The sequence below is a fragment of the Lutra lutra genome, chromosome 11 (genome assembly GCF_902655055.1).
Source record: "Lutra lutra chromosome 11, mLutLut1.2, whole genome shotgun sequence".
Taxonomy (NCBI): domain Eukaryota; kingdom Metazoa; phylum Chordata; class Mammalia; order Carnivora; family Mustelidae; genus Lutra; species Lutra lutra.
In genome coordinates, this window is record NC_062288.1 from 19,231,929 (window position 1) to 19,258,400 (window position 26,472).

Below are 26,472 nucleotides of genomic sequence, written 5' to 3' on the forward strand. Positions count from 1 at the left end.
AAGTTGAGAGAGAGAAAGGAAATTAATGAATAGAATACCTAGCATCGTGCTGGGAGTAGTAGTTTTCAGTTCTGCCCGACCTTCCTCCCTCCCCAAGCCAACAGCACAGGGACTGTAATGGCCAGGCTACCTGAGGCAGTGGTCTTCTGAGAGGCCAAGTGCCCTTATCTCGCCCCCCATCTGCTGGACTCTCAGAACCTGGGCAGCCTGCACAGGAGATTCTGAGACCGGCCAGCTGAGGAGTCAGCAGGCAGGCAAGCAGGTCCTTTCACTTCATGGGAGACACACTTTTAACCAACATGGGCAAGGTTGAAAGTGCCCGAGAGGAAACCAGGAAGGGTCTCAGTGGAGCGGAGAGCCTGAAGAGGAGCGCACAGTTAAGGGTTTCTCTACACTCTCTCCGGGATCCCACATTCGCGCACACGCACACACCGCTGGGGCCAGCCTCTGGCTAGCTGAACTCATGACCAGAGATGAGTGTGTGTACCTTGGAAGTGAGGGGGGAGTTCTGCAGATTTCTGAAGGATTCCAGAAGCAGGATTCCTGAGAGCCTCTGAACAGGTCAGCAGGCATGCACTACAGAGGTGTGGAGACCACTCGTTCCCCGGAGCCTCCCAGACTCTGCACAGATTCCCGCACACAGTAGGCACTCAAGACATTTTTGTTCACGCCTGTGTTTTGAATTCATCAGTTTCTTTTGTTCCTGCATAGCTTAATCTGTTGCAGAAAGGATGCAAGGCCCCTCGGTAAATGCTTGTCGAACCAGTAAGTCCTCAGTCTTAGCCCTCACCAGCTCCTGGTTTCACGTGTTCCTGGACGTAAAATGCGACATCTAAATGAGATGCAAAATGTGAATAAAAGTTACTGGTGATTTTTTTTTTAATTTCTTCTGGCTTTTTTGCATTTTTCAAATGTGTCTTCAAAGAACATGGATCAATTTTGTCCTTAAAAAAAGGACATGTATTATAAAAATAACAGACTATATAATCCAGAGTAGAACTGAGTGGTGTCAGCAGTGAAGGAGACCAACAGCCACCCTCCCCACGCTGTGCTGCTTGAACCAGGGGCCCCGGACACGTTGGCTGGGCCCAGCATGGACCTCCTCATGCTTCAGGACACTTGTCACGGCTGTGTTCTCTCCAACTCTCTTTCCCGGGGCCTCCCGCCCACCAGGCACTGACTCATAACGTTGCCCTGCGGTAACAAGTCTTAGTCAGAAGTGGAAACAGAGGCGAGTCGTTGAGAGGGGAAATAACAGGCCGCACCCAGGGCCACCGACAAGTGAGAAGTTCAGGGGGCCTGCGTCCCCAGCCCCACCCCCACCTCGAGAGGACCTGAGGTGCCCAGAGCCAGCGGCACCCGCACAGCCACACACCTCCTCCAGGGCCACAGAGGACTCAGCCCCTTGCCCAGTGACAAACATGTCTCTTCCACTTCTCTCCGGGCAGTGGGGCTCTTCCGAGGGCACAGCGCTGAGGGTGCCCCTGGGAAGGCAGCTGCTGGGTGATAAACGAGTTACCCCCGCATCCTGGGCGACCAGGTTTTCCCTGTGATCTAGCTCTGCAGCTGGGGGAACCGTCCTGTGATTGCCGGGGTTTTGTGAAAGACACAGGTTGATTCTAGAAGATGAGGCCTTGCGGGGTAAGGAGAGGAAGTTCAGGAGGCTTGCGACGGAAAGCGCGCTCCTGCAGACACTGTCTTCTAAGTCCTCCAAGTCCTGTGTCTGCTGCGTCGGTGTCCCTGAGCCTCCTGCTCTGTGTGATTCTGGAGCGACTCTAGAGCTGGTGGGCTGAGCGGAGTCAGGGCCAAGTGCCCCCAGGGCTCCGTGTGCACCCAGTGATACTCCAGGGGATGTGACCGTGTCTCCTCAGAACTTTTCTTTCTTTTTTGACAACTTTTATTCACATACTGTACAAATTCACCCATGAGGGGCGCCCAGGTGGCTCAGTGGGTGAAGTGTCTGCCTTCAGCTCAGGTCATGATCTGAGGGTCCTGGGATTGAGCCCAGTCTGGGGATCTCTTCTCAGCGAGGAGCCAGCTCTCCCTCTCTCTCTCTGCCCCAACCCCCTACTTGTGCGCGCGCACTCTCTCTCTCTCTCACTCTCTCTCTCTGTCAAATAAATAAACTCTTTTTAAAAAAAAATCTAATTTTTGTCTCTAAATTTGCCTGCCCTGGACAAATGGAATCCTACAACATGTGGCCTTTTGTGTCTGGCTCCTTTCACTTCACATAATGTCTTCAAGCATCATCCAGGATATAACGGGTGTCAGCACTTCCTTCCTTTTCGTGGCTGAATAGTATTCCACGATCTGCTTAGGACACATTTTACCTGTTCACCAGTTGATGGACATGTGTCTGGGTTGTTCCCACTGTTTGGCTGTTGTGAATAATGCTGCTAGGAGCACACATGAGCAAGTTTTTGTGTGGACGTATGCATTCATGTCCCTTAGGCCACACCACTGATTTTTTAAGTGTATAGCTGATCGTGTCAATCCTTTGCTCAAAAACCCTCAGTAGCTTCTGTCGTTTTTAAAATCAGGTTCAAAATCCTTTCCGTCCACAAGCCTTACAGCTTCTGGGCTCTCCCCTTGTTCTCTTCCTCGGAGAACCAAGAGGTTCCTCAGACACACAGCGACTCCTACCTTGGCAGACCCAGAACCTTCCTCCCCAGCCCTTTGTTGAACCCCCATGCATCCCAAGGTCTCAGCCAAAATACACCGTGCTCCGGGAAGCCTCTTCAATGCCTCTGACCAGGTTGGGGCCACACGCTCTCCTGGGACTCTTCCATCTCTCTCCTTAGCATGAACCCCAGGGAGAGCCACGTGGTGACTTGTGTGGTGATCTTTGTCTAGTACTTGTCTCTTCTGCCGCCGTGCGCTCCAGGAGAGTGGGGCCCTCATTGGCATTCAGTGGTCCTTCCTGGCACGAGCCCAGTGCCTGGCACTTGGCGCTCAGTAAATATCGGGCAGATGAGTAACAGGTAATGAGGGCAGCAAACAAATCGCTTGTTTGGAGGCTTTGCCATGGGGTCTCCCTCAGGCAGTGGAGAACACAGGCAGCAGCGCTCACAGGCCTCCTGCCCCCGCAACCCACCTGAGAGACCTCTGCTGAAGTTGGAATGGGCTTGGGGGAACCCCCCCACGTCCTCAAATAACTGGAGCCCCGTCAGGTGCCCACTAGCACGTGGGCTGTCTGTCGGGAAGAGGTAACTTCCCATAGCATAGGACCCGGGGCAGCCCCCCACGCTATCCACACCGAGGGTTACAGCAGTCCACCTCCAGGGGTGACATGAGGAGGGGGATCCGTAAGGCTGCAGCTTCTGTGACAGCTGGGAGCCCCATGAGCACGGACCGTGTTCCCTTTAGTAAAGATCATTGCCTTTCTACGCGTCTCGTTTGAAAAACTGTCCTTGAGGAAATTGCAAGAGGAAACTGTAGACCTTCTGAGACTTAATTGCTTTTTTCAAAACACCGTGTTTTCATTTCCCCCACAGATATGCACTTATTTGGCCATTATCCCGCACATGACGACTTCTATCTCGTAGTGTGCAGTGCCTGCAATCAGGCCGTCAAGCCACAGGTTTTCCAGGCGCACTGCGGTAAGTGGACCCCCGCACCCCGCCGCACGTTCGCAGCCGCCGCTCCCCCCGCCACTTTGGCCCCCAGACAGGGTCGGCCCCCTGTGCCTACCTCAGCCCAAGGCGATGGGGAAACTTCCTGCGGCTCTGCCTCTACTCTCAGGGGCACTATTTTCTGAGCTGTAGTCCTTCCGAAAGGCTCAGCCCTGTCAGAGCAAAGGAGGGAAAATGTGCAACTTGTTTAGGGAAATGGGACCAGAAGGCAGCCGTCCGCCCAACCTTCCGAGGGCCTCCCCAAGGTGACCAGAGGAAGGGCAGAGTGGTGGCTTGAGGAATGGCCCCTGCAGCCCGACATCCCTGAACGAGGGGGCCAGACTGAGTCTCCCGGGGTTTCTTCCCCCAGAACGGGCTGGGGCTGAGGGCAGCCTAGTGTGGGGGCTGTTGGGGGTGCTGCCCCAAGGAGATGCCTGGTACCTCCCGCCTCAGGTTCAGTTTCTCTGTCTCCAAGAATGCTCTTTGTGTTTGGGAACTTGCTTTCCCTCTGTATCTTTACATCCTTGGTGTCATAGATGCCCTTCGGTAGGTCACCAACAAACCTAGGCCCCCCTTCAGAGCAGGTGCCATGGACACAGGACAGATAAAGTCCACGTGACCGCTATGTCAGGAACGCATAAACAGCTACTGACCTCGGACAGGCAGTCGCTGAACCTCTGGGGATGGAAGTTTCCTTATCGTTGAGCAGGGAGTTGGACCAGATGGTTTCCAAAGCTGTGAACTCCAGAAGAGGCTTCCCTGATCTTTGTATTTAAGCCTCACTCTCTTTGGGTGAATGTAGTGTCTCGCTGCCCCCTTTTTACTGTTGTAGCTTAAAGCACATTAAATATCGTGCCTTAAAAAATCAAAGCGATAATAATCCTGGGTATGCTTTTGTAAAACACACATTTCCCTTCTCACACTTGGAATTTCTGGCTCTCTCCCACCCCCTTCAGTTGTCACTGTTCTGTAATAAATAGGTTTGAAAGGGAGTTGCTTATCCAAGCTCTTCAGTAAGTGTATTTGGGCCTTTAGAATAGTTTTTATGTATTCTAATATCATCTATGAATATGTATGTGTATGATATATCCATATCTTAATATGTATATATATATATACAGTGGGAATATTTCATGTTTTTAATACGTAGACAGAGAATGCAGGATTTATAGGCGCTTTCCAAAACTTCCTTACCTACACAAGGTAGAGGGGGGGCCCGAGGGAAAGGGCCATACAGCGAGCTTCTGCATAGAGGCCCAGTCTCCCGCTGTCCCTGCGGCCAGCTCCGTGAGCTTGGTTTCTGCGTGTCTTCCATGAGAGTGATTTCCAGAGGTGCTTCTAGCTCTAACATTTCCGCTTCTGGCAGGCTAAGTCCAAAAGGAGCAAGTTGTATTCTCGGCATGAGCTGACCTTCTTGCTCAGTGCTCTGCAGCGAGTGACCCTCTCTTCCTCCAAGAGGAGAGAATAGGGCAGGCCTTTCCAAAGGGAAGCTGTCAGAGACCCAGAGGGGACACCTACCAGCTAAGGTGACAGGTGGGGGGATGGAAAGCAGAGCAATGGCGGGAGGATCCCACACAGCTGGTTTGTTCAGTGAATGACCGTGGAATCCGCGAGGCCGATGGCTTCGGTTTGTCTCGGGAAGATGCAGAGGCTAGAGCCCTCCGAATATGGTGGGCATTCATTCATTCGCAGGGACGTGCTGCTGTTCTGAGCACTGGGGAACGGGAACGGATGAACAGGACAGATGGAACGGGACAGATGAAAATCCCATAGGCCCTCAAAACCTTCCCTAGGAACTTGATTCACTGGCAGAGTCTGTGATGGAAGGAACCAGAAAGGGACCTGGGACCTCACCGTGCCTTGCAGAGTTCTGTCCAAGGCGATGCCTCCTCTAGCCAGTGAAAGAGGTCTCGAGGGCTTGGCTCCACTGATGCTCCTGCCTCCCTCTGTTCTAGGCCTTTCAGTTCAAGAGCCAAGTCGAGTTCAGGGGGACAGCCTGAGGTTTTATGGCCATCTTCTCTGAGCAGTGGCAGTAAATGAGAATGGGGGTTTGGGGAGACCGACCTCATCACTCGAAGCCCAGACTCCACCGAGCTTCTTGCCGAATGAGCTGACGAGTAGCGGTGGGAACACAACCACAGCTCAGCAGACAGAGGTGACCAAACCTTGTCTTTCAGGTGTGTGTCCTGCTGATGCACACCCCACGCTTATCAGACCGGGAGAACGCAAGGCAGAGCTCGGAGCCACAGCAGTTCTTTGGGAACAGGGAGGAGTTCTCAGTGTCCCTGAGAATTCTTTCAGTGGCTTCATGATACTTCTTTTCTCTATGTTTTATGCCCTCTGACTAGCCTTGCTATTTCCGACAAGTTCATAAGAGGGACACTGTGCTAAGTGCCATGTACCGTGCCGTGCGCTTTCCCGATTTTCGCGTGTGTGGTCCTCTTAGCAGCCCTGTGCGGCAGGTACTGGTGTGATCCCTGTTTTGAACAGGAGGAGGCTCAGGCTCAGAACTGCCGTGCCTGCGGTCTCCAAGCGAGGCAGGTGCAGAGCCTGGTTCAGTGCAGGGAGCGCCACTCCAGAGCGAGGGACATGCATCGTTGGCTTGCTTAGCCCTTGTCCCTCATGCCCACCTGCAGGGGTCCCCTGCCCTCCCCGCCCTGCCCAGACTCCAGGAGCTGCCCCGGTTCACTGACCGAGTAGCACCTGGGAGTACGGGTCTTTATCCCCTATTTTGTTATCAGAGCTTTGTTTCAAAAGGCATCTCATGGAGAACCCCACCAAAAATATATATGCAAAGGAAAGCCGCTGGCGTTGAACTTCTTATAGAAGCTCGAGCCCCACCTGCCTGGCCTCTCCTGAGCCCCAGCCTGCGGGGGTCCATAAGACAGCATTTGAAGTCTGTTATGATGGGGAGGATATAGAATGGGAGCCAGACAAAGCAATTCGTGTTAACTGGGTAACCTTGGGCAGGCCGCCTCTGTCTCTCCACCTGGTCTGCCTCATGGAGTGGTTGGTGTGAAATCACTGGCAGGAAGCACCTTCTTGCAGTTACCCCCAGAACATGGGTTCCTCTTGGCATCATGCCCCGTTGCCCCCAGCTGGACGCGGTTCGTCCCTCCTAGGAGCCATCGAGTTCTGTTCTCCTGTGCCACGACATCTTCTGCCGTGTGCTTCGGTTGTCTGCGGACTGTCTCAGCCCCTCTACCCGCCTCTCAGATCTTTTCAGGACCAGGGACGTGTCTTGTTAGCTCTGTATTCCCACGCCCCGAAATGAACCATCATCACGGGCACTGACCCCAGGAAGCTGAGCTGGGGTGCACTGGGAGGGACATTCCTAGAGGCCAGTGCTCCTGGAGCCAAATCCCAGCTCAGCCATTCCCAGCCCTGAGACCCTGGTCTTGTCACTTTTTTAAATGACATGGAACTGGATAGGGTGTTCTTTTAGCCACTTACTCATTCACAGCACGTGTGACTCAGCTCCTGGATTTTATGGTTACCGGCACGGAGAGCAAGAGATGGGTGTGTGACGATATCCGAGATCTCAATGTCCCGGTTGCTTAAGTTAAACTGAAAAAAGCGCATGGTTGTGTGAGAGAGAGAGAGAGTGTGTGTGTGTGTGTGTGTGTGTGTGTGTGTGTGTAAGTATTTAGGCAGTTGGTCCTGGGGACTTTGAAGGTTGATGGTAACGTGAAAAATTGAAAGCCATAGTGGAAAAAATCATGAATTTCGGAGTAAGACAGACCTGGGCTAGAATCTGGACTAACGTTTACCGTCTGTGTCACGGTGGGCTAATTGCATGACCTTTCTGAGCCTCCCTGTCCTCTAAAATGAAGGTGATAGTTCTTGCCTCACTGTTACTGTGAGGAGAGGAGATAGAGTAGAGTTTCCCGGCACATGGTAAAGAAATAAAGAAAGGGTCGCTATTATTCTCAATAAAGTGTGGCTCCTTCTTATTAAGTTGAATGTTTCTTATGAAAAATGGGAAAACTGGTTCAGTAAAATGCTTCCTGTCTTCGTTTCTTGCCCTGTCTCAGGGGACGTGAGTGCCGAGGTCAGCCTGTAGACACGGGCCCATGACTGATCCGCCTCGCGTACTCTTGGAGGCAAGTAACTGTCAGCCTGCAGATGGCTACGCGGCCAGGGGCCCTGAGGATATGGCTCTATAGATCTGGTTTGTGTTCGCATAAGGCCCAGTGTCAGATCCTCTGGAAACTCCGTGAAACTCCAGGACCCTCTCTCAGGTCTCTGCCAGGGTCCATCCTGCTTTGGCTGCTTTGCCAATATGGGGTCCCATGAGTCCCCACTCCCAGGACTCTCTGCCTTCCTGTTTGCTCCTGACTTTGTGCCCCATGCTGATGTCCCAGACATAAAAAGCTGTGCTTTGCACAGGCGGGGGCTCTCTGGGAGCCTGTGTTGGTCCTCTGAGTTCTGTTTTCTGAGTCTGTGCAAGGGTCCTTTCAATGTCTTTTAAACCTCTACTCAGACGATCTAGACTTTTGAGGGATTGCTCTATTTCTAAAGCCCCTTAGGTGAGTTGCTGGGGTGATTTAGGGATAGTCACAGAAAGGGGAAACAGAAGCCTTGCCTTGGAGGCTGTCCAGCCCAAGTTGTAGCTTGATATGCTGCCATGGTATGCCATGGTGTGATTGGCCCCTCTGGGGTCAGTCTGCTTAGAATCAAGTTCCAGCTCTACCATTTGTTAGCTATGTGACTTGGGCAGGTTACTTGGCCTCTCTGTGCTTTAGTTTCCTGATGCTTAAAATGGGTAGAGTGGTTTAGCCCATAAGGTGGTTGTAATGATTAAAAGAACTTGGGGCTCCTGGGTGGCTCAGTCAGTGAAGTGTCTGACTCCCATCTCAGCTCAGGTCTTGATCTCAGGATCATGAGTTCAAGCCCCATGTTGGGCATGGAGACTACTTAAAAAAGAAGAAGAAGAAGAAGTTGCCTTTGGAAAGTAGTTTGTACAATAATTAAACAAATTTTGCTCTAACAAGAAAAAAGTTAAGCTATCGAAAACCGGGCGATACGCTACAGAGATTTGTAATGAAATCTTGTGCAGGGACTGCCTGGGTGGCTCAGTCAGTTAAGCGTCTGCCATCTGCTCGGGTCATGATCCCAGGGTCCTGGGATCGAGGCCCATGATGGGCTCCCTGCTCAGTGGGGAGCCTGCTTCTCCCTCTCCATCCGCTGCTCCCCCTACTTGTACTCGCGGTCTTTCTCTCTCAAATAAATTAAATCTTTAAAGTAAATAAATAAAACAGAGTCGGAGGATGGCATGTGAGACCTTCCTCTTACGTCCGTTGTTGTGGGGCCCACCCTCATCCCAGAGACGCAGTCGTTACCATCTTTCCAAAAAGAACCCTCTCTCTGTGATACGTGTATGCGGGTGCGTGTGTGTGCGTGTGCATGTGTGCACGCGTGCACAGGAGTCTTATCTGTGTGCACAGGCGTGGATATGAGCTCAAAACAAGGAGGTGTGAGGTGCTTGCCATGGACAAAAAAATTTAGTATTACTTTCAGTAGTGGCGCACCTTAACAATTTAGAATATTGTAGTCAGCCGAAAAGAAGACTAATAGATTTAAGTAGTATCTTTGTAATGGGGTTGAACATTTATGAAGTTGTAGTTGTAGGATTTGTCCAAATGAAAGGAGTATGATTTTTTTCCCCTCTCTTTATCTCCAATATATTTGCATAATGAGCTACTACAGTAAAGCAGGGCTTCTCACCAGTGACACCGGTCCCGTCGGAGGCTGGCTAATTGTCTGTGTTGGGGACCCCCTGTGCAGTGTGGGGCACCGAACAGCTTCCCAGACCTCTGTCCACTCGATGCCAGTAGCAGCCACCACCCTCAGTCATGATCGCCAGAACTGTCTCCAGCCACTGCCAGTGTTCCCTAAGGGACAAAAACCGCCCCCGGTTAAAAAACGACTCCCATAACATAGAACACCCCCACGTATTATCGCATATCCTGTGCTTTTCTATATTTAAATTTTTCTCTGCATGAACGTGAATGCGTGTGCACATACACACATAGCAGAATATCACACACGGCAGCATGGAGAAAGTTTACTATTTCGGCTTCCACAGAGCTGGTCACCGGGCTAATTTCCCCGTCACATTTGTATGCCAACCCTAATACAAGCTATCTTCTAGAAGCCCCGAAGCCGCAGTTTTTCCCACCTCAAACCAAAAAAGGGGAGAAGAGGCAAAAGAAAGAGCACATCCATAGACACAGATCATTTAGCCACATTTGGTTCCTGCCCTCCACGCAGAGGAGAGCCCCGCAGCCCCACACCCCATCCATCAGACAGAGATAATCCTGGGATGTCGCTGCTACTTGAAAAAAAGAAAAAGAATGTATTCGAACCAAAGAACCTAGATGTCATTCAATAGACAAGAGAGGATTAATTTTTCCCCTCTTTCTCAGAGAGGGCTTTTATTCCCTTCCCTGATTATATTTTTGAATGCCCTTCAAGTAGCTGTTTTGCATGTTGATGGTGAATGCAGCAGGATTTAATGAACTGTGAGCTAAAGCAGAGAGGCTGAGCAGGAAAATAAATGAGTGACAGCAACTCACCTCCGTTCCTTGCACACATGTCCAGATGCCAGTGTCGGTTGGGTCCCGGGAGCGACACAGCCCAGCAGCCCTACACACGGGAGCCTCATTAAGGAGGTTCCAGGCTTTCCTGCCATTGTTCTTTTCACTTTGGCTGTCTCCGGGTGACCTCTAGTTGAGGAGGAAACACACCATTTGGGCTTCTGAGCCCTAGAGACAGTCAGTCCCTCTGAATGTCAGTGCCCCCTGGGCTTCTCGGGAATCATCGGCGACTAATGATCCTAGATCACTTCCTGTCTGAAGGTGCTTGTGTTCACCACACGGAGCCCTTGGGTCTGAGTGTCAGTGCAGTTGGATTTGTTTGCTGAGATTACATTTCTGTTGTTGTTACTGTTCGTCGTTTTTTTATGAGACTGGATTACTTACCCTGGAGAAGTACAAAATAATTAAAGGAAATTGTTCTCATCAAACATAGTCTTTGTCGAGTCTGACAGCATTAATTAATAAGGCTTGGCAAAAGCATGGGAATATGTGCAAACTTTATTTTGTTAGTAGGATTCTTTTTTACTTTTAATTTGATGAATGTACCCCAGTCCGGAATGAGCTCCTAGACTGGTATGTCTTTGGGGTTCCTTATGATCAGAAGCAGTGTCTGCCATTGTTTCTTCTGATCGCATCTTCCCATCATCCTGGTAAAGTGTGGATCATATGCTAGGTCCTCAGGAAATTCCTACAAATCCTACAGAGATCCCTATGGAAAGAAGCGACAGACCGATTAACAAACGGTTATACCTTAAGTCAAGCATTACATCTGCAAGAACCCACAAGTAGGACCGCGTTGTGCTCCAGTTCAAGTGTTTATATTTTGAACTTGCATCTGCCCAAGTTACAGTCAATGCTGGGTCTGGAACAGAGCAGGTTGACCTGGTCCCCAACCCGGACTTTTCTTTTTGCTCTGCTAACGGCAAACAAAAATACCAGTAACAACAATGATGATAAAGCTGACGCATGTCGTGAGCCCTCACACGTGCTAAGCTTTCCGTGTGTTAGCTAATCCTGTCACCATGTGGTCATATTCTCCCTGTCATACAGCCAAGAAAGGGAAATTCAGAGGGTTTTGGAAATCTGCTCCAGATCTGGCCGATATACGTGGCAGAACTTGGATTCTAACCTCTGTCTGACTCAAGTCACTTTAACCATGGTCCAGGTGGAAAGTTTTGGGCCTGGAGCTCTCTGTAGCACTGTAGCTAGGCTTGGCTACAGAGAGGTCCTCGGGGTCCCCTGTGGGATCTGCACAGGTGCTCTCGGGCAACTGAGCTCCCTGTCTCTTCCTCACCCACACTGCTGACCTGGTCTGCTCACTGGCAGAGGTGAGGAACTTGGGCACAGTCTCGGGCACAAGGAAGAAGGGAGGAATAAATCAGCCCTAGTGAGTGTATTTGGAGCCTCAGCCCCAAACCTCTTTAAATATCGACAGATAAAAAGAAGGGAGCTTCTCGTGGTGGTGGAGTGGGTACCATCAGCAGTACCTGCGCCTGTAGGTTCTCCTGTATCTCCAACAAAAGAATGGAACCCTGAGGCCCACAGTTGGTGCTTTCCTCTACACCGATCGAAATTCCCTTTTTGCATGTTTCTGTAAATTAAGTAGAAATGCTAACAAACAGCAGATGTAACAGTTCAGCTCAAATTTAAAGCTAAATCAATAGGATCTTCATAACCTTAGGATTGTTGAATTCATCTTTAATTGAAAAAAAAAGTCTCCCTTATAATCTCATCAAAGCCTGTTTCTTGAAGGCTGAATCTCACGGGTTACCTTCAGAGTCGCATGGTTTTGACTCATTCATTTATTTGAAAAATGTTCCCTGAGCACCTGTTACACGCAGGCATTGTTCTTGTGTTGCGGGTGTCCTGGTGAGTGTCACAGACAAGGGCATGGCTTTCTTGAAGCCAATATTCTGGGAGGTTAAATGACATAAACAAAAATGCAGTCAAGTCATATAAAGAGCTGGCACGGGAATGTCCCAGCAGGAGAGGTGGGTGGGGACCAGAACCATAGAGCCTTGCAGGCCAGGGCCCAGAGTTTGGGTTTTATTCTGGGTGCGGTGAGAATACACTGAGGGCATCGAGTGAGGCAAAGACATAATCTGGTTGATATTTTTAGATGATCACTCTGGCGGCTTGCAGCCTGGGAAACCTCCTAGGGACGAAAGCAGCACTGTGCAGATAGAAAAGGATAACTTTGAAGTCTGTTCTGGAAAAGTAACTGACAGAATTTGATGATGGGCCACATTGGAAAAGAGAGGGGTCAACATTTAGGCTTAGTTAGCAGGGCAGAAAAAGCAGCAGAGGATGACAACATGGAAGCCAAGACAGCAGGGCCTTAAGTAGACCCGGTCAAATGCCAAGAGGTTGAGTGAGAGGAGAAAAGAGAAGAAGCCCCTAGATTTGCCATCATAGGCTGTAACTGACCTTGACAATCCCCATCTCAGATGGGTCTTGAGATTTTTTTTTTTTTCCCAAGTGCGGGTGACTTCATTTTTACCATCCCTGATAGACCTCTTTTTAGGCTGACAGAGCCCCAAGTATTCTATCTGCATTTGTGCTGAGGTCAGCTGCCACCCAGTCAAATTGTCAGGTCGTTCCTCTGCCCCTGGCATCCCCATGTTCTATGGGACTGATTACTATGCAGCAGGGTCACCTGCAAACCAGCAGATGAGCTGTATGCGTCCCTGAGTCCCGGTGTGGAGCATATTTCTGGACTTGGTATGCAGTCAGGTAGAAGGAAGGACTCCTCTGATCCCAGTTAGGGTGCCCTTGGCGCCCTCCACTTCACCAGCATTTGCATACATCAGGGCTATTGGAAGTGCTCGCTGACTTGTCCATCCCATCTCTCTCCCTCTCTTTCTCTCCCTCTCTCTGTCTCTGTCATACACACACACACACACACACACACACACACACCAGGAGTAGTTCCAAGGAGCCAGGACCCCTGTCATCACCTGCATTATATTACCTGCGTTAATGATGATGCTGGATACACAGTTGCTGCTCAGTACATGTCTTTGAAAATGAAGGGAGAAGAGAGGAAGGAAGCAAACAATGAAGAAAAATTGGCTTGCTGTTTGTGAAGAAGCCAGATTCCACATGTGAACGAGTACATTCATTTAGAAGACACCATTCCTTGAAGGAGAATGACCAGCTCTGTTCCAATACGGTTGGAGAGGCGGCATCCGGGGAAACGTCCTTCCTTGCGGGCAGCTTGGGAGGCTGCAGCTTTGATCCTTGACCACAGCTGATTTCTGGAGGGCTCTCCCCATAATATGACCCCCAGCTTCTGACTCATCACTGGCTTGTCCCTGCTGTGCGACTGCCCTGCTCCATTCCTCAGAGCTGTATCAACCAAGGAAAATCAGGGGAACAGTCATCGCTTTATTTAAATCCAAGGAAAGAATGTGGCCAGCACAGATTCAAAAGGTCATTTTGCAATCCTCTGCATCCCAAGCCGTGAGGAGGGCAGCACTTCGCAGGCAGAGGTCCCTCCCTGGTGTGGCGAACCGTACCATGAAAGCTAGAGCTGCAGCTAGACGCGGGTGGGCACACGCACACCGGGGGACCTGTGCCCAGATCCCTCCGGAGGTTCGTGGCTGCTCTCTGAGGATTAAATTGATCTGAGGTCTTGGAGTGAAACACAGGAACATCTCTTTCACTGTGGAGTCTAATCACCGAGTTTATCTTAATCCAGCCACAAACACGGGGTAACTATCATGGTCGTCGTCAGGCACTTCTGTTTCCAATAACATGACCCCAGACACAAACCCACTTCATCTGGTGCCGGAGCGGAGAAACAGAGATTTTTTTCTTTTTCTCCCCCACCAACCCTGGAGGAGAAACTGGCCATAGAGAGAGTCCACGATTCCCAAACCCTGGGCGCTATGCTTTCTAACAGAAGGGCATTTGAGGGCGTGGGGATTATACACCATTTTTGCCTCACACCCGGATGCAGGATCCCCGCTGCTGTCGAAGCTCGAAGTCTGCTGAGCGCTTGTCCTCTTAGAAGGGTCTCTGGAGTTCTCGTTCAAGGGGCTGGTTCTTAGTGCGCGGCAGGGGTCACTGAGAGCGTCCCATACGAGGAAGCCCTGTATAGGTTCACCTCGGGGATGTGAAGGAAGGTTCCAGGCCCTCTTGTTTCTAAAGTCAAAGCCCTTCTCCCCTCATGTGTACACTGACTGTGGCAGGTTTCTTGCTCCCTCCTCTGGAGGAAGGTGCTGTTAAATTGCCATGGCTTCTTAGCAGTTAGTGGTGTCCTGGGATCCAGGGAATCCTGCAGCTCAGGGAGGGCTGCACCGAGCCAGGCCCCTTGGAACTGGGCACAAGTTAGGCGAAGCAGAAGACTGGAGAGATAAGTGGTCTGGGGGCAGTAACGACTGGGAGCGAGCAAACTGTTCCACGACGATGAACCCTCTTCGTGTGCAATGAATAATAATAACTTTCTTTCCAGAGAAAGTTCCCTTAGCTTTACAAAACCGCAGCTGTCGATCTCTGTCCAAGGTGTGGCCTCTGGCAAACCCTGTGATTTGCTTGTCTATGAGTGTTGTCAATGCTTTGCTTTCCTCCCCCAGGAATCACTTCTTCAGATTCCTGAGCCTCCCACAGAGGTTCATGCGGCGGCATCCGTGCTGGGTCCGTGCTGTCCACCAACTGCTCTTGACTCTCTTTGGCAAGTGTCTGCCTCCAGCAGGAGTGCACTGCCTCTGTCCCCATCAGCAAGGTCACACTGACCCAGGCCCCGACCAACATCCTTGCTCCGTGACCCACACTACTGTCAGCTCTGGGTGTCCGCTTGATGGTGGCACGATGTCCAGAGATATAGGTGATCAAGCTACCACGTGTTTAAGGAAGCAGGGCCTGGATGGCAGGTGCTTTCAGAATCCCAGCCCTGCTTTCCCAGCTGTGCTGTCGGATCCTTACTACTGGTGACACTCATCGTGGGAGCTGGTAGTAGGGCACCTCTGCCCTTAGGACAAACCTGGGCCTCGGCTACTCTTCAGAGAAGGGGGAGCAGTGGTGGTGGAGCCGGGAGACCCGCGAGGAGGCCTGGAGGTGGAGGGGTTGCCCCATTAAGCTGGCCCGCCCGGTGGCCGGGGGACATTTGTGCCCCAGGAAACCACCAGGCTGTTTTAACCACAGCAGGTGCACCAGCCACAGTCAGAAGAGCTGCGTCCCCTCTCTCTTATCCTCCATCTTTCTGCCTCCTGCCTCCGCTCACCCACAGAACTTACAGACCCGTCAGTAATTCGGTTTGGGCCACATTGCCCTGATCCTGCATACCATCCATTTTCCGTGGTTGGGCGGTTTTCTTTTTAATATTTGTCCCCTCTGGGACGCATGGGTGGCTCAGTCAGTTAAGTGGCGGCCTTTGGCTCGGGTCATGATCCCAGCGTCCTGGGATGGAGTCCCACATCAGGCTCCTTACTCGGCGGGGAGCCTGCTTCTCCCTCTGCCTCTGCCGCCACTCTGCCTGCGTGTGCTCGCTCACAGTCTCTCTTTCTCTCTGACAGATAAATAAATGAAATCTTATTAAAAAAAATATATAGGGGTGCCTGGGTGGCTCAGTGGGTTAGAGCCTCTACCTTCGGCTCAGGTCATGATCCCAGGGTCCTGGGATCAAGCCCCACATCGGGCTCTCTGCTCAGCAGGGAGCCTGCTTCCTCCTCTCTCTTTGCCTGCCTCTCTGCCTACTTGTGATCTCTGCCTGTCAAATAAATAAATAAAATCTTAAAAATATATATATATATATATATATATATATATTTGTCCCCTCCATCAGCTAGCTCTGGAACTGAATTGGGTCAGCAATGCAGTCCAGGGGACGGAGCATTTGCCTGGTTGGGGTTTTGTCTTGAGGGAGTCCTTGGGCAAGACCCTTCCTCCCTGCAGGATAACCGGACCTGTATTTTTCCTGGGCTTCTCCTCTGCAGCCTTAACATATCATTTTTCAGCAGTGGTTGGCCGTGGAAAAGAATGAACAGAAGGCCCCATACACTCTCTTACCTGCAGTGTTTGCTCCATTCCAGGACACTGTTCATTGTCAGATGCCACATCAACCGGATAGCACCTTCCCCCAGGTGCCAGTGGCACTTCCAGAACAGTCTCTCCAAACAGCCCACATCAGTGAGTGGAGGGAGATGGGCATAGAGTGGGGCGAGCCAGCACAGCCTGGGGAATGAGCCAGGAGCAGCTTCTAGGCCTACACGCTGGGTCATAATTAACCCACGCACATCCCTCTTTTCTTCCAGGACTCCTGTACTTCATCTTCCCCCTGGTGTAGAATTAAGTTCAAAGCACAAAAGAATGAAGTTATCATGGCTCAGGGAGTTTCCTGTTTCTGGTGATAGCCACTGACAAATGTCATGTAAATTAACATGGTCCCATAGTAACTCGGCCACACATAGAAGAAGAAAAAAAAAATCACACAACCACCAAGTGGTAATTTAGGAGTGTGGTTTTAGTTTTCAGATGTAAGAATAGTTGGGGGAGGCCTTACTGTTGTTTTATTTTTGATTTCTGGTTTAGTTTACGATGGACAGAGAATGTCAGCTCTAAGTTGTCCATTTTAGAACTTACGATATTTCCTTTGTGACTAGTTAGCATGCGATCATTTTTTTTTAATGTGTCATGTGTGATTAGAAAATGTGTTTACCCTCTCTTTTGTATGCAAGTTTCTCTGTATTTATTATTTTGTTCAAATCTTATATATCCTGAGCATTTTTGTCTGCTTGGTCTGTGATTTCTGAGAAAGGGTTTTGTTTTTTTTTTAAGATTTTATTTATTTGATAGAGAAAGAGAGTGTGTAGGCATGAGCAGTGGGAGGGGTAGAGGGAGAGGGAGAAGCAGACTCTATGTGAACAGGGAGCTCGATGGGGGGCTTGATCCCAAGACACCAAGATCATGATTTGAGCAGAAGGCAGGCACTTAACCGACTGAGCCACTGAGGCATCCCTCTGAGAAAAGGGTCTTAAGTCTCCTATGACAGTTATAAGTATGTCAGGCTCTCCTGGAACTCGGATAGCTTTTGATTTACAGTTTTGAGACTGTGCTGTTGGGTGCATATAAGTTTATGACACATGTCTTTTTAATGGTAGAGTCTTCATCTCATTAATTTTCCCCTTAGGTCCTATTTTATCTGATTAACTTACCCAGTTTTCTTTTGGTGAATAAATGTTTGTCTTGTCTCTTTCCAGTCTTTTATTTTAAATTCTTTTATTTTTAAAGATTTCATTTGTTTATGATAGACGGCAAGAGAGGGGACACAAGCAGGGGGAATGGGAGAGGGAGAAGCAGACTTCCCGCAAAGGAGGGAACTCAGTGTGGGGCTCCTTCCCAGGACCCTGGATCATGACCTGAGCCAAAGGCAGACGCTTAATGACTGAGCCACCCAGGCATCCCTATTTTCAACTCTTTTGTGTTCTCTTGTCTTGGGCTCTTCTCTTGTAAACAGTATATAGCTAGCTTTTGTGAAAGTCCGATCTGATAGTGCCTTTTAATAGGTAGGTTTTATCCATTTACATTTATTGTGATTACTTTATATATTTGGACTTATTTCTGTCTTTTAATTTGTGTTTCTGTGTACCTTGCTTCCTGTTTGCTTCTTTGTTCTCCTTTCCTATCTTCCATTAGATTAGCCAAGTTTTCTTAACCTTCTTCCCATTTTTTTCTCTGCTAGTTTGGCCAGAATAGATTTTATTTTATCTATAAAAAAATCTGTCTATCTATCTATTTATTTATGTGGTGATTGCCATTAAGTTTTTAACATCATACTGAATAATAATTTTTTTCCTAGTAAAGGCTACAATTATCCAGGATTTTGGTGTTCTCAAACAACACAAAGACCTTTGTACACTTTTCTCTTAACTTAAAGTCAACTGGTAATTACAATAAAGAGTTGAAATCCTTGCCCAAAACATTGCCATGCATTCTCAGCCTACTAACTCACAGGCAGATTAGAGGCACCTTTTTGATTTCTAAAGCATGAACTTTTGGCTAATTTACTCCGTTTTACACCCTGGGGTGCTCTTGGACATCTGTCTAGTTCAGAGTGATACATCCATTTCCAGTCTTTAAAAAAATCTGTCAAGTGTCTGAAAACATTCTGAAGTAGGACTGGACAACAGAGAATTCAGAACCCTATGCTGTACTGCTAGGCCCTGTTCCCATACGTCCTGTTCGTCATGTGTAAGATTTTTAGTGAGAAAATGAAGGGACCCCTCCCTCCTGACTCCTGCTTTCTTATCCCATGATTCCCAAACTTTAGTGTGCATTTGAATCCCCCAGGTGTTTGCTAAATGCTAAATTGCTAACATGCAGATTCTGATTGAGTATGTCTGTGTTTCTGATGCCCTTCCAGGTGATGCTGGTGCTTTCAGTCCGTAGACCACATTTGAGAAAACAAGTGCTTGGAGAATAAAATTTAGCTAGGAAAGTTGGGGCTTCAGTCCTAGGTCAGGGTTCCATGACACCTCACAGACCAGCAGACAGCAGAAGAAATACGCTCTTCGAAGTGTTGAGGGGTTCGGGATCATTCAGAGTCTGAAGGTCTCCTTAAAGCCTTCAGGTCTGGCAGAGCACAGCGTCAGTGCTCATTCCACACACCGGGAGTCCCTCTCACCCCCGTGGGCTCTGTCTGCCTCCCCTCTGGAGGTCAGCACAGCACATGCTTCAGGTAGACGTGACTCTGTGAGTCAGTGCCCCAAGAAAGAGCCTGCCTGGGGCCGGGGGCAGGTTTCCTGGTAATTTATGTTTAAGACAAGCTTTTAATAGAACTACACTTTTAAATAGTAACCAGGAAAAAGATTCTTTTAAACGGGGAGCCATTTATAGGACTCAGCTGTTGAGGCTCAAGGGTAGCATTAGGCTTAAGTTTAATCTTCTGTACGCCATAATTTACAGCACTGAGTAAAGCATTGTACGTACAACGATTTCAGTCATTTGCTGTGATAAATAGCTATCGCTCTTGGCGGAACAGAAACACCGTCTCTGCTTTCCACTTATGAATATTGAATGGTCTCAGGCAGGCTTTGGCTATAAGTTTTTAAAGGAGAAATCCCCGCCGATCACAACTCCTCACTAGCCCGAAGTGTGATTTCCCTGCTCCCTGCACCCACCAGCCCTTGATCTGGACGGTGGTTCTGCACCACGCATGTCCTGGGGAATATTGCACAGGGCACTTCAGACGGTCCCTACTGCAAGCCCTGCAGTTTTGCACCACACATCCCCCTGGTAGTTTGGTAGATTTAACTAGTGGCAGGAAGCCAGTGACAGAGGTCAGGGAAAGAGCTTAAAGGTGATCATCTGATGGAGCAGAAATTCTGTTTGATGCCTCACAGCGAGAGATGGTGTCAGCTCAGGAAATGGAAACAAATGGGGGCCAAGGGGGAAAAGAAAACGTCAAGATTCTAAATCTCTAGGGTTCCACTTTTTAGGAGCTCGGAGACACACATGCCTTCCACCAGACTTCCCTCAGTTCAGAGACTTTGTTCCCTGCCGCCTGCCACCTGGGAGGAGGCAAAATGGATATTTAAGTATGACGCTTGGTAGAGTGACCAGCTTGTCTTGGGAAGTCACTGGGGCCATGTTGGCCATTCACCCTAGACTCAGGCTTCCAGAAATTCTCCCCTCAGCCCAGCTCCTTTCCTGTGGGTGAATTTTCTACACTAGGGACTAAAATCCTTACACTGGCACTCATTGATTTGTCTCATGTTTGTGAGCACCCACTGTATGCCAAGCCTTGCATTGGGTGGTGAGAGGACTCAAGGGTGAACATGAGTAGAGAGGGTGAACAAGTAAAATAGTGTCCCTTGGCCTCCTTTTGAATGCCATGACACAGACTGCCTTCCTGTGGCGCATTTGGGAGCGGCCAAATGCCACTTAGACACAGCATCTCTCTAAGATGATTCCTTTGAACACAGAGACTAGAGGCTTCTATTCTCACTACAGCCTTCTGAGGGTGAGCATGTATCTCTGGAAATATCTTCAATTTCTAGAGCATCTTGTCATTTATGAAGCACTCTCTAGTAACTTCTTCATTCTCACCGTGGTAACAACTCAGTGAGGGGAACTGGGCGCTGGCTTCCCAGCTCCGGAAGCTCAAAGAAGCTCCGCACCCTTCCGAAGGTCGCTGACGGCCCGCTGCAGAGGTGGGACAAGCACTCAGGACTCCTGAATCTGACCTCAGTGTGTTTTCCGTGGACCGAGACCCCAGGGAAGAAATGCACAGCAGCAGCAAAATATTGGAGGCAAGTGTACCTTTATGAAACTTCCAGCCTCGGCCAGTTTCTAATTCCAGATGGACCAGCAACCAGCGCCTCCCTCTTCTCGCTTTCTCGTCTCCACTTCACATGGGATCCAAGCTTTCTGTAATAACTACTTGAAAAACAGCCTTACTGTCCTGATTCTGAAGGAATATTATTCAGCCTGCTCATAGGCTAGGATCCATCCTTTCATTTCCTGGTCAGAAGATTCCATCAGAAAAAAGTTACGGTCATTTGAGCAGACGCTGAAGGCGTTCGGTTGCATTCCACCTGAGAATAAATCCTCTCGGCATTCTGATTAGTTACAACTGGTGATGAGAGAATTGTGTGGGCCAAAAACTCCAAGTATGTGTTTCATATGCCTGTAAACCTACTAATGAGAATGGGGTTTGGCAGAAAGCTGGGCTTAGTGTTGCTTGTTAGTATTCTGCGAGCTCGATTATAGACACAGATACAACACAATTTGATCTTGATAGCTTCCCTCATTCCCGGGCCTCAGATAAGTTTGTTAAGCAGGAAGATGAGAGGAAGCAGTCAGGAGAGAGAATTAGGTGTGAGTGGCTCAAGAGACCAAACCGTGGGGCACCTGGGTGGCTCAGTGGGTTAAAGCCTCTGCCTTCGGCTCAGGTCATGATCTCAGGGTCCTGGGATCGAGCCCCGCATCGGGCTCTCTGCTCAGTGGAGAGCCTGCTTCCTCCTCTCTCTCTCTCTCTCTGCGCCTGCCTCTCTGCCTACATGTGATCTCTGTCTGTCAAATAAATAAATAAAATCGTTAAAAAAAAAAGAGAGACCAAACCGTTCAGGACTCCTTGGCAGCCTTGCTGTGACCTCCCGCCTCTCTTTGCCCATCTGTGGAATGGGCTTGGTGGTGACGCTCCAAGGTTATTATTAGAAATGAAGACCTTGAAAATGCCTTGGCATGTGACTTGCACTATAAATATGCTTTGCTGCCATGTGGGAAAGGGAGTTTTTAGCTGCGATGTACCATGAGGTGAAGCAGGGAACGTCAGTCCCTGGCAGAGGGAGCCTTGCCAGAGTCGGGAGAGGTGTGAGGGAGAGGGCCAGGTGCTTGTGTACGGAAGGAGGACGCAAAGACCGTGCCACAAACACACACGGCGTGTTCAAAACAAACAAGCACAAAATAAACATTTGAATGCCTGGCCTGAACTTAGAAGCACATAGGGGATTGGAGATGAACCTCTGTCCTTTCACATTTTGGCCTCTGCGGTCCAGCGCCAGCCATGCACTGAATTCCAGAGGATTGGGGCTGGGGAAGCAGGAAGACCTAGGCAGACCAGTGGCCGTGTGGGGTTCAGCTGCCATGTTTGGAAGAGGATTGTATTAGGAGAAGCAGCACAGGTCAGGAAGGAGCCAGGCCCTGGAGCAAGCTGCCTCTGTGTGCTGGTGTCTCTCTCTGCTCCTCGCCAGCCAGGGGAACTTCAGCCAGTCCCTCAATCTCCACGCCTCTTTCCTCATCCACAAAAGAGGGTGAAATTAGCACCTGTCTCAGAGGTTGTCAGGAGGATGAAATGAGTAACCGCGCGTGTGGCATTTGCAAGAACAGCCAGCATCTGTCCCCATAAGCATCCTGAGGGCTTCCCCAGCCTTGCGAATTCTGGCTTATGGCAGTGACAGAACACACACCGGACTGGCTGAGAGGGGTTCACCTCCGGAGGACTGAGGGTGCTGACCCTCACTAAATAAATAAAGATTTTATTTGTTTATTTGACAGAGATCACAAGTAGGCAGAGAGGCAGGCAGAGAGAGAGGGGGGAAGCAGGCTCCCTGCTGAGCAGAGAGCCCGATGTGGGGCTCAATCCCAGGACCCTGGGATCATGACCTGAGCCGAAGGCAGAGGCTTTAACCCACTGAGCCACCCAGGTGCCCCACTTTTTTTTTTTTTTAAGATTTCTTTATTTGAGAGAAACAGAGCACAAGCAGGGGGAGAGGCAGAAGCAGGGGCAGAGGCAGAAGGAGAGGGAGAGGCAGAAGCAGAGGGAAAGGGAGAAGCAGACTCCCCACTGAGCTGGGAGCCAGAGCTGGGACTCCATCCCAGGATGTGGAGATCATGACCTGAGCTGAAGGCAGACATTTAACCATCTGAGCCACCTCTCTGTCAGAGAGGCAGCGTCGGCTGGAAAGAAGAAGGGTCACAGCCAGACGATAACCAGGCTTGGCTGGACCACTGGCTGTATCCACAAAAGCAGATTCCAGTGGCCAGTCTCCTAGAAATTTCTGTCTGTTTATCTCATGCAAGTCTGTCTTTCCCAGAGTCACTCGCTGATACTGCATCTCGAGTCTGGAATCCTACGAAATCATTCCCCTGTTATCTGTCTGCCTCAACAAGGGAAAAATCCCTGTCATCTGGGACTCCTGTCCAATGCCTGCTGCCCTGCCTGCCAACGGTGTGTGGGCAGCTCTGCTCTCTGCTGCACACGTCTTCAGAATGACGGGATTTCGGGCTTTCAGAGCAAGTGTCTTTAAATCCGCTGGTGAAAGGAGACAGCAGTCATCTGCGGGATGGTGTTTGCCAAAATGTGGCCTCATGACAGGAAGAAGTGACGGCTCCTGGCATGAAACCTGGTTCCCCCTGGGCGTACACCCAGCCTGAACAGCTCCTTTAAAACCAGAAGCAATTTGTCATCTTTTGATTCTCTTCCAGTACTGTCCCTGTCACAGGTAGATAAATGAGGCGGCGCATGGGTGTCCCAATGCAGGAATGTCTAATCCCTGCGGTTTCCCACGAAGCCGTCACTCCACAGGGATGGAGAGCACGGTGGGGTGGTCCCTGGCCCCAGAATTGTAGCCATAAGCAAATTTTTTCATCACATGTCCCATTTCTATGCACGAAATGCTTTCTCAGAACCTCCCAGCCCCCAGCGTGCCAGTGATGGGTGCGTTTCTCATTTCAGACTCCTGAAATGAATCATACGTTTGCGAGCCCTGCCTCTCATGTCTCTAGTCCCACAGAATGCCACTAATCAAATCAATGTCTCAGCAGAAGCCAGCAAACACCCCTGAATTAGAAAGAGAGAGGGGTGGGGCTTGGTGTTCCAAAAAACATTGATAATAGAAAGCCAATGGGAAAGGCAGGTGCGTTTCCTTCACCTCAAGTTCCACGCTCCCTGTGTGGCCGGAGAGAAACCCCCATGGTCTCCTACACAACCCGCATGGACCATAGATTTTCTTGGTGGCCTATAACTAAAGTCACCAGGTCATTCCCAAGGACGCAATAGGCAGAAGAGGCCTCCGGGGGCCTCTTGCTCGCCAAAACACGGGAGACCTATGACGCCCCTGTAAATAAAGGCTAGTCCTATGGGCGGATGAACTCCGTGAGCCAGGGCAGGCCTGCTGCCCATGCCAAGGTCTGCATGTGCTGCTGGTCCTGCCAGACAGCTTTGATGTCTTCTGGGGTCATTGGTCATACCCTTCCCCCCTGTGGCTGCCAGAGTCACCGGGCAGCCCCAGTCACGAGAGCCCAGGCTTGGCTGGATCAACTCAAGCTCGTCCCTAACCACAGGGAGATCATTTGCCCTGATAGTATTACAGTGAGTCACTGAGCATCCCCGGGGCACCCTGAGAAAGGAGCAAATGTGGAGCATTTCCTCAGAGCTGGATCTTCTGAGCGTGGACCAGATTCTCCGCCATTCTCCGCCACCATAAGGACTTCGGAGACAGCTCCTAATTACCTGTGATACTGAAGGAGAAAGCCAGCGTGACCTTTGTCATTTAGAAATAAGTCCCCCAGTTGAGCTTTAGCCAGCGGTTTCCTACTAGAAATCTTTGAGGAGAGGGTGGCATTTGCTTTTACATTTTCCCCACTAACCAGTAGTTTTAATGAGCGACATGATGACCCAGTGGGACTGGACTAACAGCCCTGGAGGGTAATTGATGCTAGATTGAGGGCTGGGTCTGGACCTCTTTCTGCCTCTTCCGGCCTTCGTCCTTCCTCTACCCACCATGTGTGTTTGCGGCATCTACTTTATAAGGACAGGAGAAGATCAAACGTAGAAATGTCCCGAGCTTCGCTGTAGGAAACGCACAGTACATCTTAGCTCTTGTGACTTACCTAGACTTACAGAAACTCTTACTTCATCAAGAGGATGAAATGAGAGAATCGTTTGTTCAGCAAGACAGGTGTGAATTTTAGTGCCTCTCTAAGGTAATTCTGTATTTCATTCATGGCGACATCACATCATCTTTTTTTTTTTTTTTTAAAGCTTAAAAGGCTAAGCCAGCTGACATGATATATTAAACCCACATGTTTACTTATTTTTCAAAAAGTTACTATATTGAGAGTATAATCACTCCTGGAAAAAAATAAATAAATAACACCGTTTGGGTGTGCCTCTTGCCCGTCTGGAAAGAGTTGCATGTGAAGAATGATCTCCACTCCTTGGATGAGTGTCTGCAAATTCCTGCTTTCTTTTTAAGCTTTGTCATAAAGCTAGAGAAGGGAGGACTGCAGACTGCTCTCGGAAGGAGTTCCTCGTAATCCCTCTTCCCTGCCCCAGAGTGTCTGGCAAACAGGCACTCAGTCAATGTCTCATGAATGAAAGAATGAATAATTTAGATGTTTAATCCTCTAAGTCAGTGATACTGAACCATTAGCCATGCATCAGTATCATTCAGGGGGCTTGTTTAAAACACCGATCACCGGGCCCCAGCCTCAGAGTTTGTGCCTGGGCGGGTCTGGACTGGGACCTGGGAATGTGCATTTTCACTAGGCCTCCTGAGGATGCTGATGCCATGGGCCCAGGGGCTAGACTTTGAGAACTGCTGCTTTTGGGTCCATTCTGCTGCTTCGGTCTTCTGGTACTTCACCTGTTTCAGGACTTCCAAGAGATTGACATCCCTTTAGTTAGTCGTCTGACCTTGCCCCATCAACCTAAGATAGACTCTGTAAAAAGTACCAGAATTTAATCAGATAGAAAAGTGACCTGAATTTTTTTTTTTTTTTAATCACAAACCACATTTTGTTCCTTGTACATTTAGAGGAGAAGTGAGAATCAGATCACCTCCTTCCTCTTGATGGTGGCCTATGCTGGTGGGACACAGCCAGGAGGGGTGGAGCAGGGTGGTACAGCTTGCAACATTTGAGCCAGATTATATCTCCCTCCAGTCTGGGAATCCCTACTTAGTGTTGGATGCGCTTAGCAGGAAAGTTGAAATGAGACGTGACCTTTTGCAGAAACTGTAGATGAGCAAAAAGGGTACAGGAGATGAGCATATGAGACAAAAGGGAACAAGTTCCTTGCAAAAAGGCTTTTTATGCTGCCTGTCGGCCCGACCGTAGTCATTAGGGCCCCGGGATTCGGAAACACAGAGGGAGCTTCATGGCCTAAGGAAGGCTGCTCTTTGCAAAAAGTCATTCTAAGTTTAGATGTCATTTTGAATGGCAGGCAGAGAGCTAGAATTCCCAAACCCAGGCCCTGGAGAGCTCCCCAGCACCATGCATCCCCCCTCTTCTCAGGGAAAGAGTCCTCGAGACCATGAGGACACTCAGTAGAGGCCAGCGACAGGTCAATAGAAGGTACCGGAGGGACACCAGACTCACTAAACAGAAAGAAGAGATCAAAGCAGAGCCTAAGAAGGGATTTGAAGGGATGGAGGGGACCGAGACCTTCCTCTGAAGTAGGGAAAGTTTATAAGTAACCTATTGCCGTGTAACAAGTGACCCCAACATTTGGCAGCTTAAAACCACAAGTATTTCTTGTCTTACATGGTTTCCAGGGGACCCAGGCCTGGAGTAGCATAGCTGGTGCTTCTGGCCCAGGCTCTCTCATGACTTGTAGTCAAGCAGTCACCTGAAGCTTGGCTGGGGCCGAAGGACCCTTTTCCAAGATGGAGCACTCACCTGGCTGTAGGCAGGAGGCCTCAGTTTCTCCCAATCACAGCAGAACAGTTGCCTCCCCCCCCCCCCCCGCCGGCGCCTGCAAGCTGAGAGAGAGAGGAAGCCAGATGGCTAAAACAGGTGCCTCAGGCTGGCCCCCACTG

The 26,472-nt window shown here is 49.7% G+C and overlaps 1 protein-coding gene and 2 long non-coding RNA genes across 9 annotated transcripts in view; 1 reads left to right on the plus strand and 2 right to left on the minus strand.

Moving 5' to 3' along the window:
• The window catches only part of ATXN7L1 (ataxin 7 like 1), a 233,505-nt gene that overhangs the window by 75,148 nt on the left and 131,885 nt on the right, over nucleotides 1-26,472 (plus strand). For 6 of the 7 annotated variants that reach the window (XM_047695971.1, XM_047695958.1, XM_047695956.1 and 3 more), the window contains one exon: nucleotides 3,495-3,599. The exons of the other annotated variant lie outside the window; for it this stretch is intronic. In XM_047695971.1, the coding sequence (XP_047551927.1) occupies nucleotides 3,495-3,599 (105 nt within the window). The remainder of the gene's footprint in view (nucleotides 1-3,494; nucleotides 3,600-26,472) is intronic. 7 annotated transcript variants of the gene reach the window in all.
• LOC125081372 (uncharacterized) lies at nucleotides 4,728-7,176 on the minus strand. Its single transcript, XR_007121658.1, has 2 exons — nucleotides 7,065-7,176; nucleotides 4,728-6,088 (listed from the first exon to the last, which is right to left on the minus strand). It is a non-coding gene; the product is annotated as an uncharacterized LOC125081372 (long non-coding RNA).
• On the minus strand, nucleotides 9,108-13,351 carry LOC125081371 (uncharacterized). Its single transcript, XR_007121657.1, has 3 exons — nucleotides 13,182-13,351; nucleotides 10,190-10,919; nucleotides 9,108-9,505 (listed from the first exon to the last, which is right to left on the minus strand). It is a non-coding gene; the product is annotated as an uncharacterized LOC125081371 (long non-coding RNA).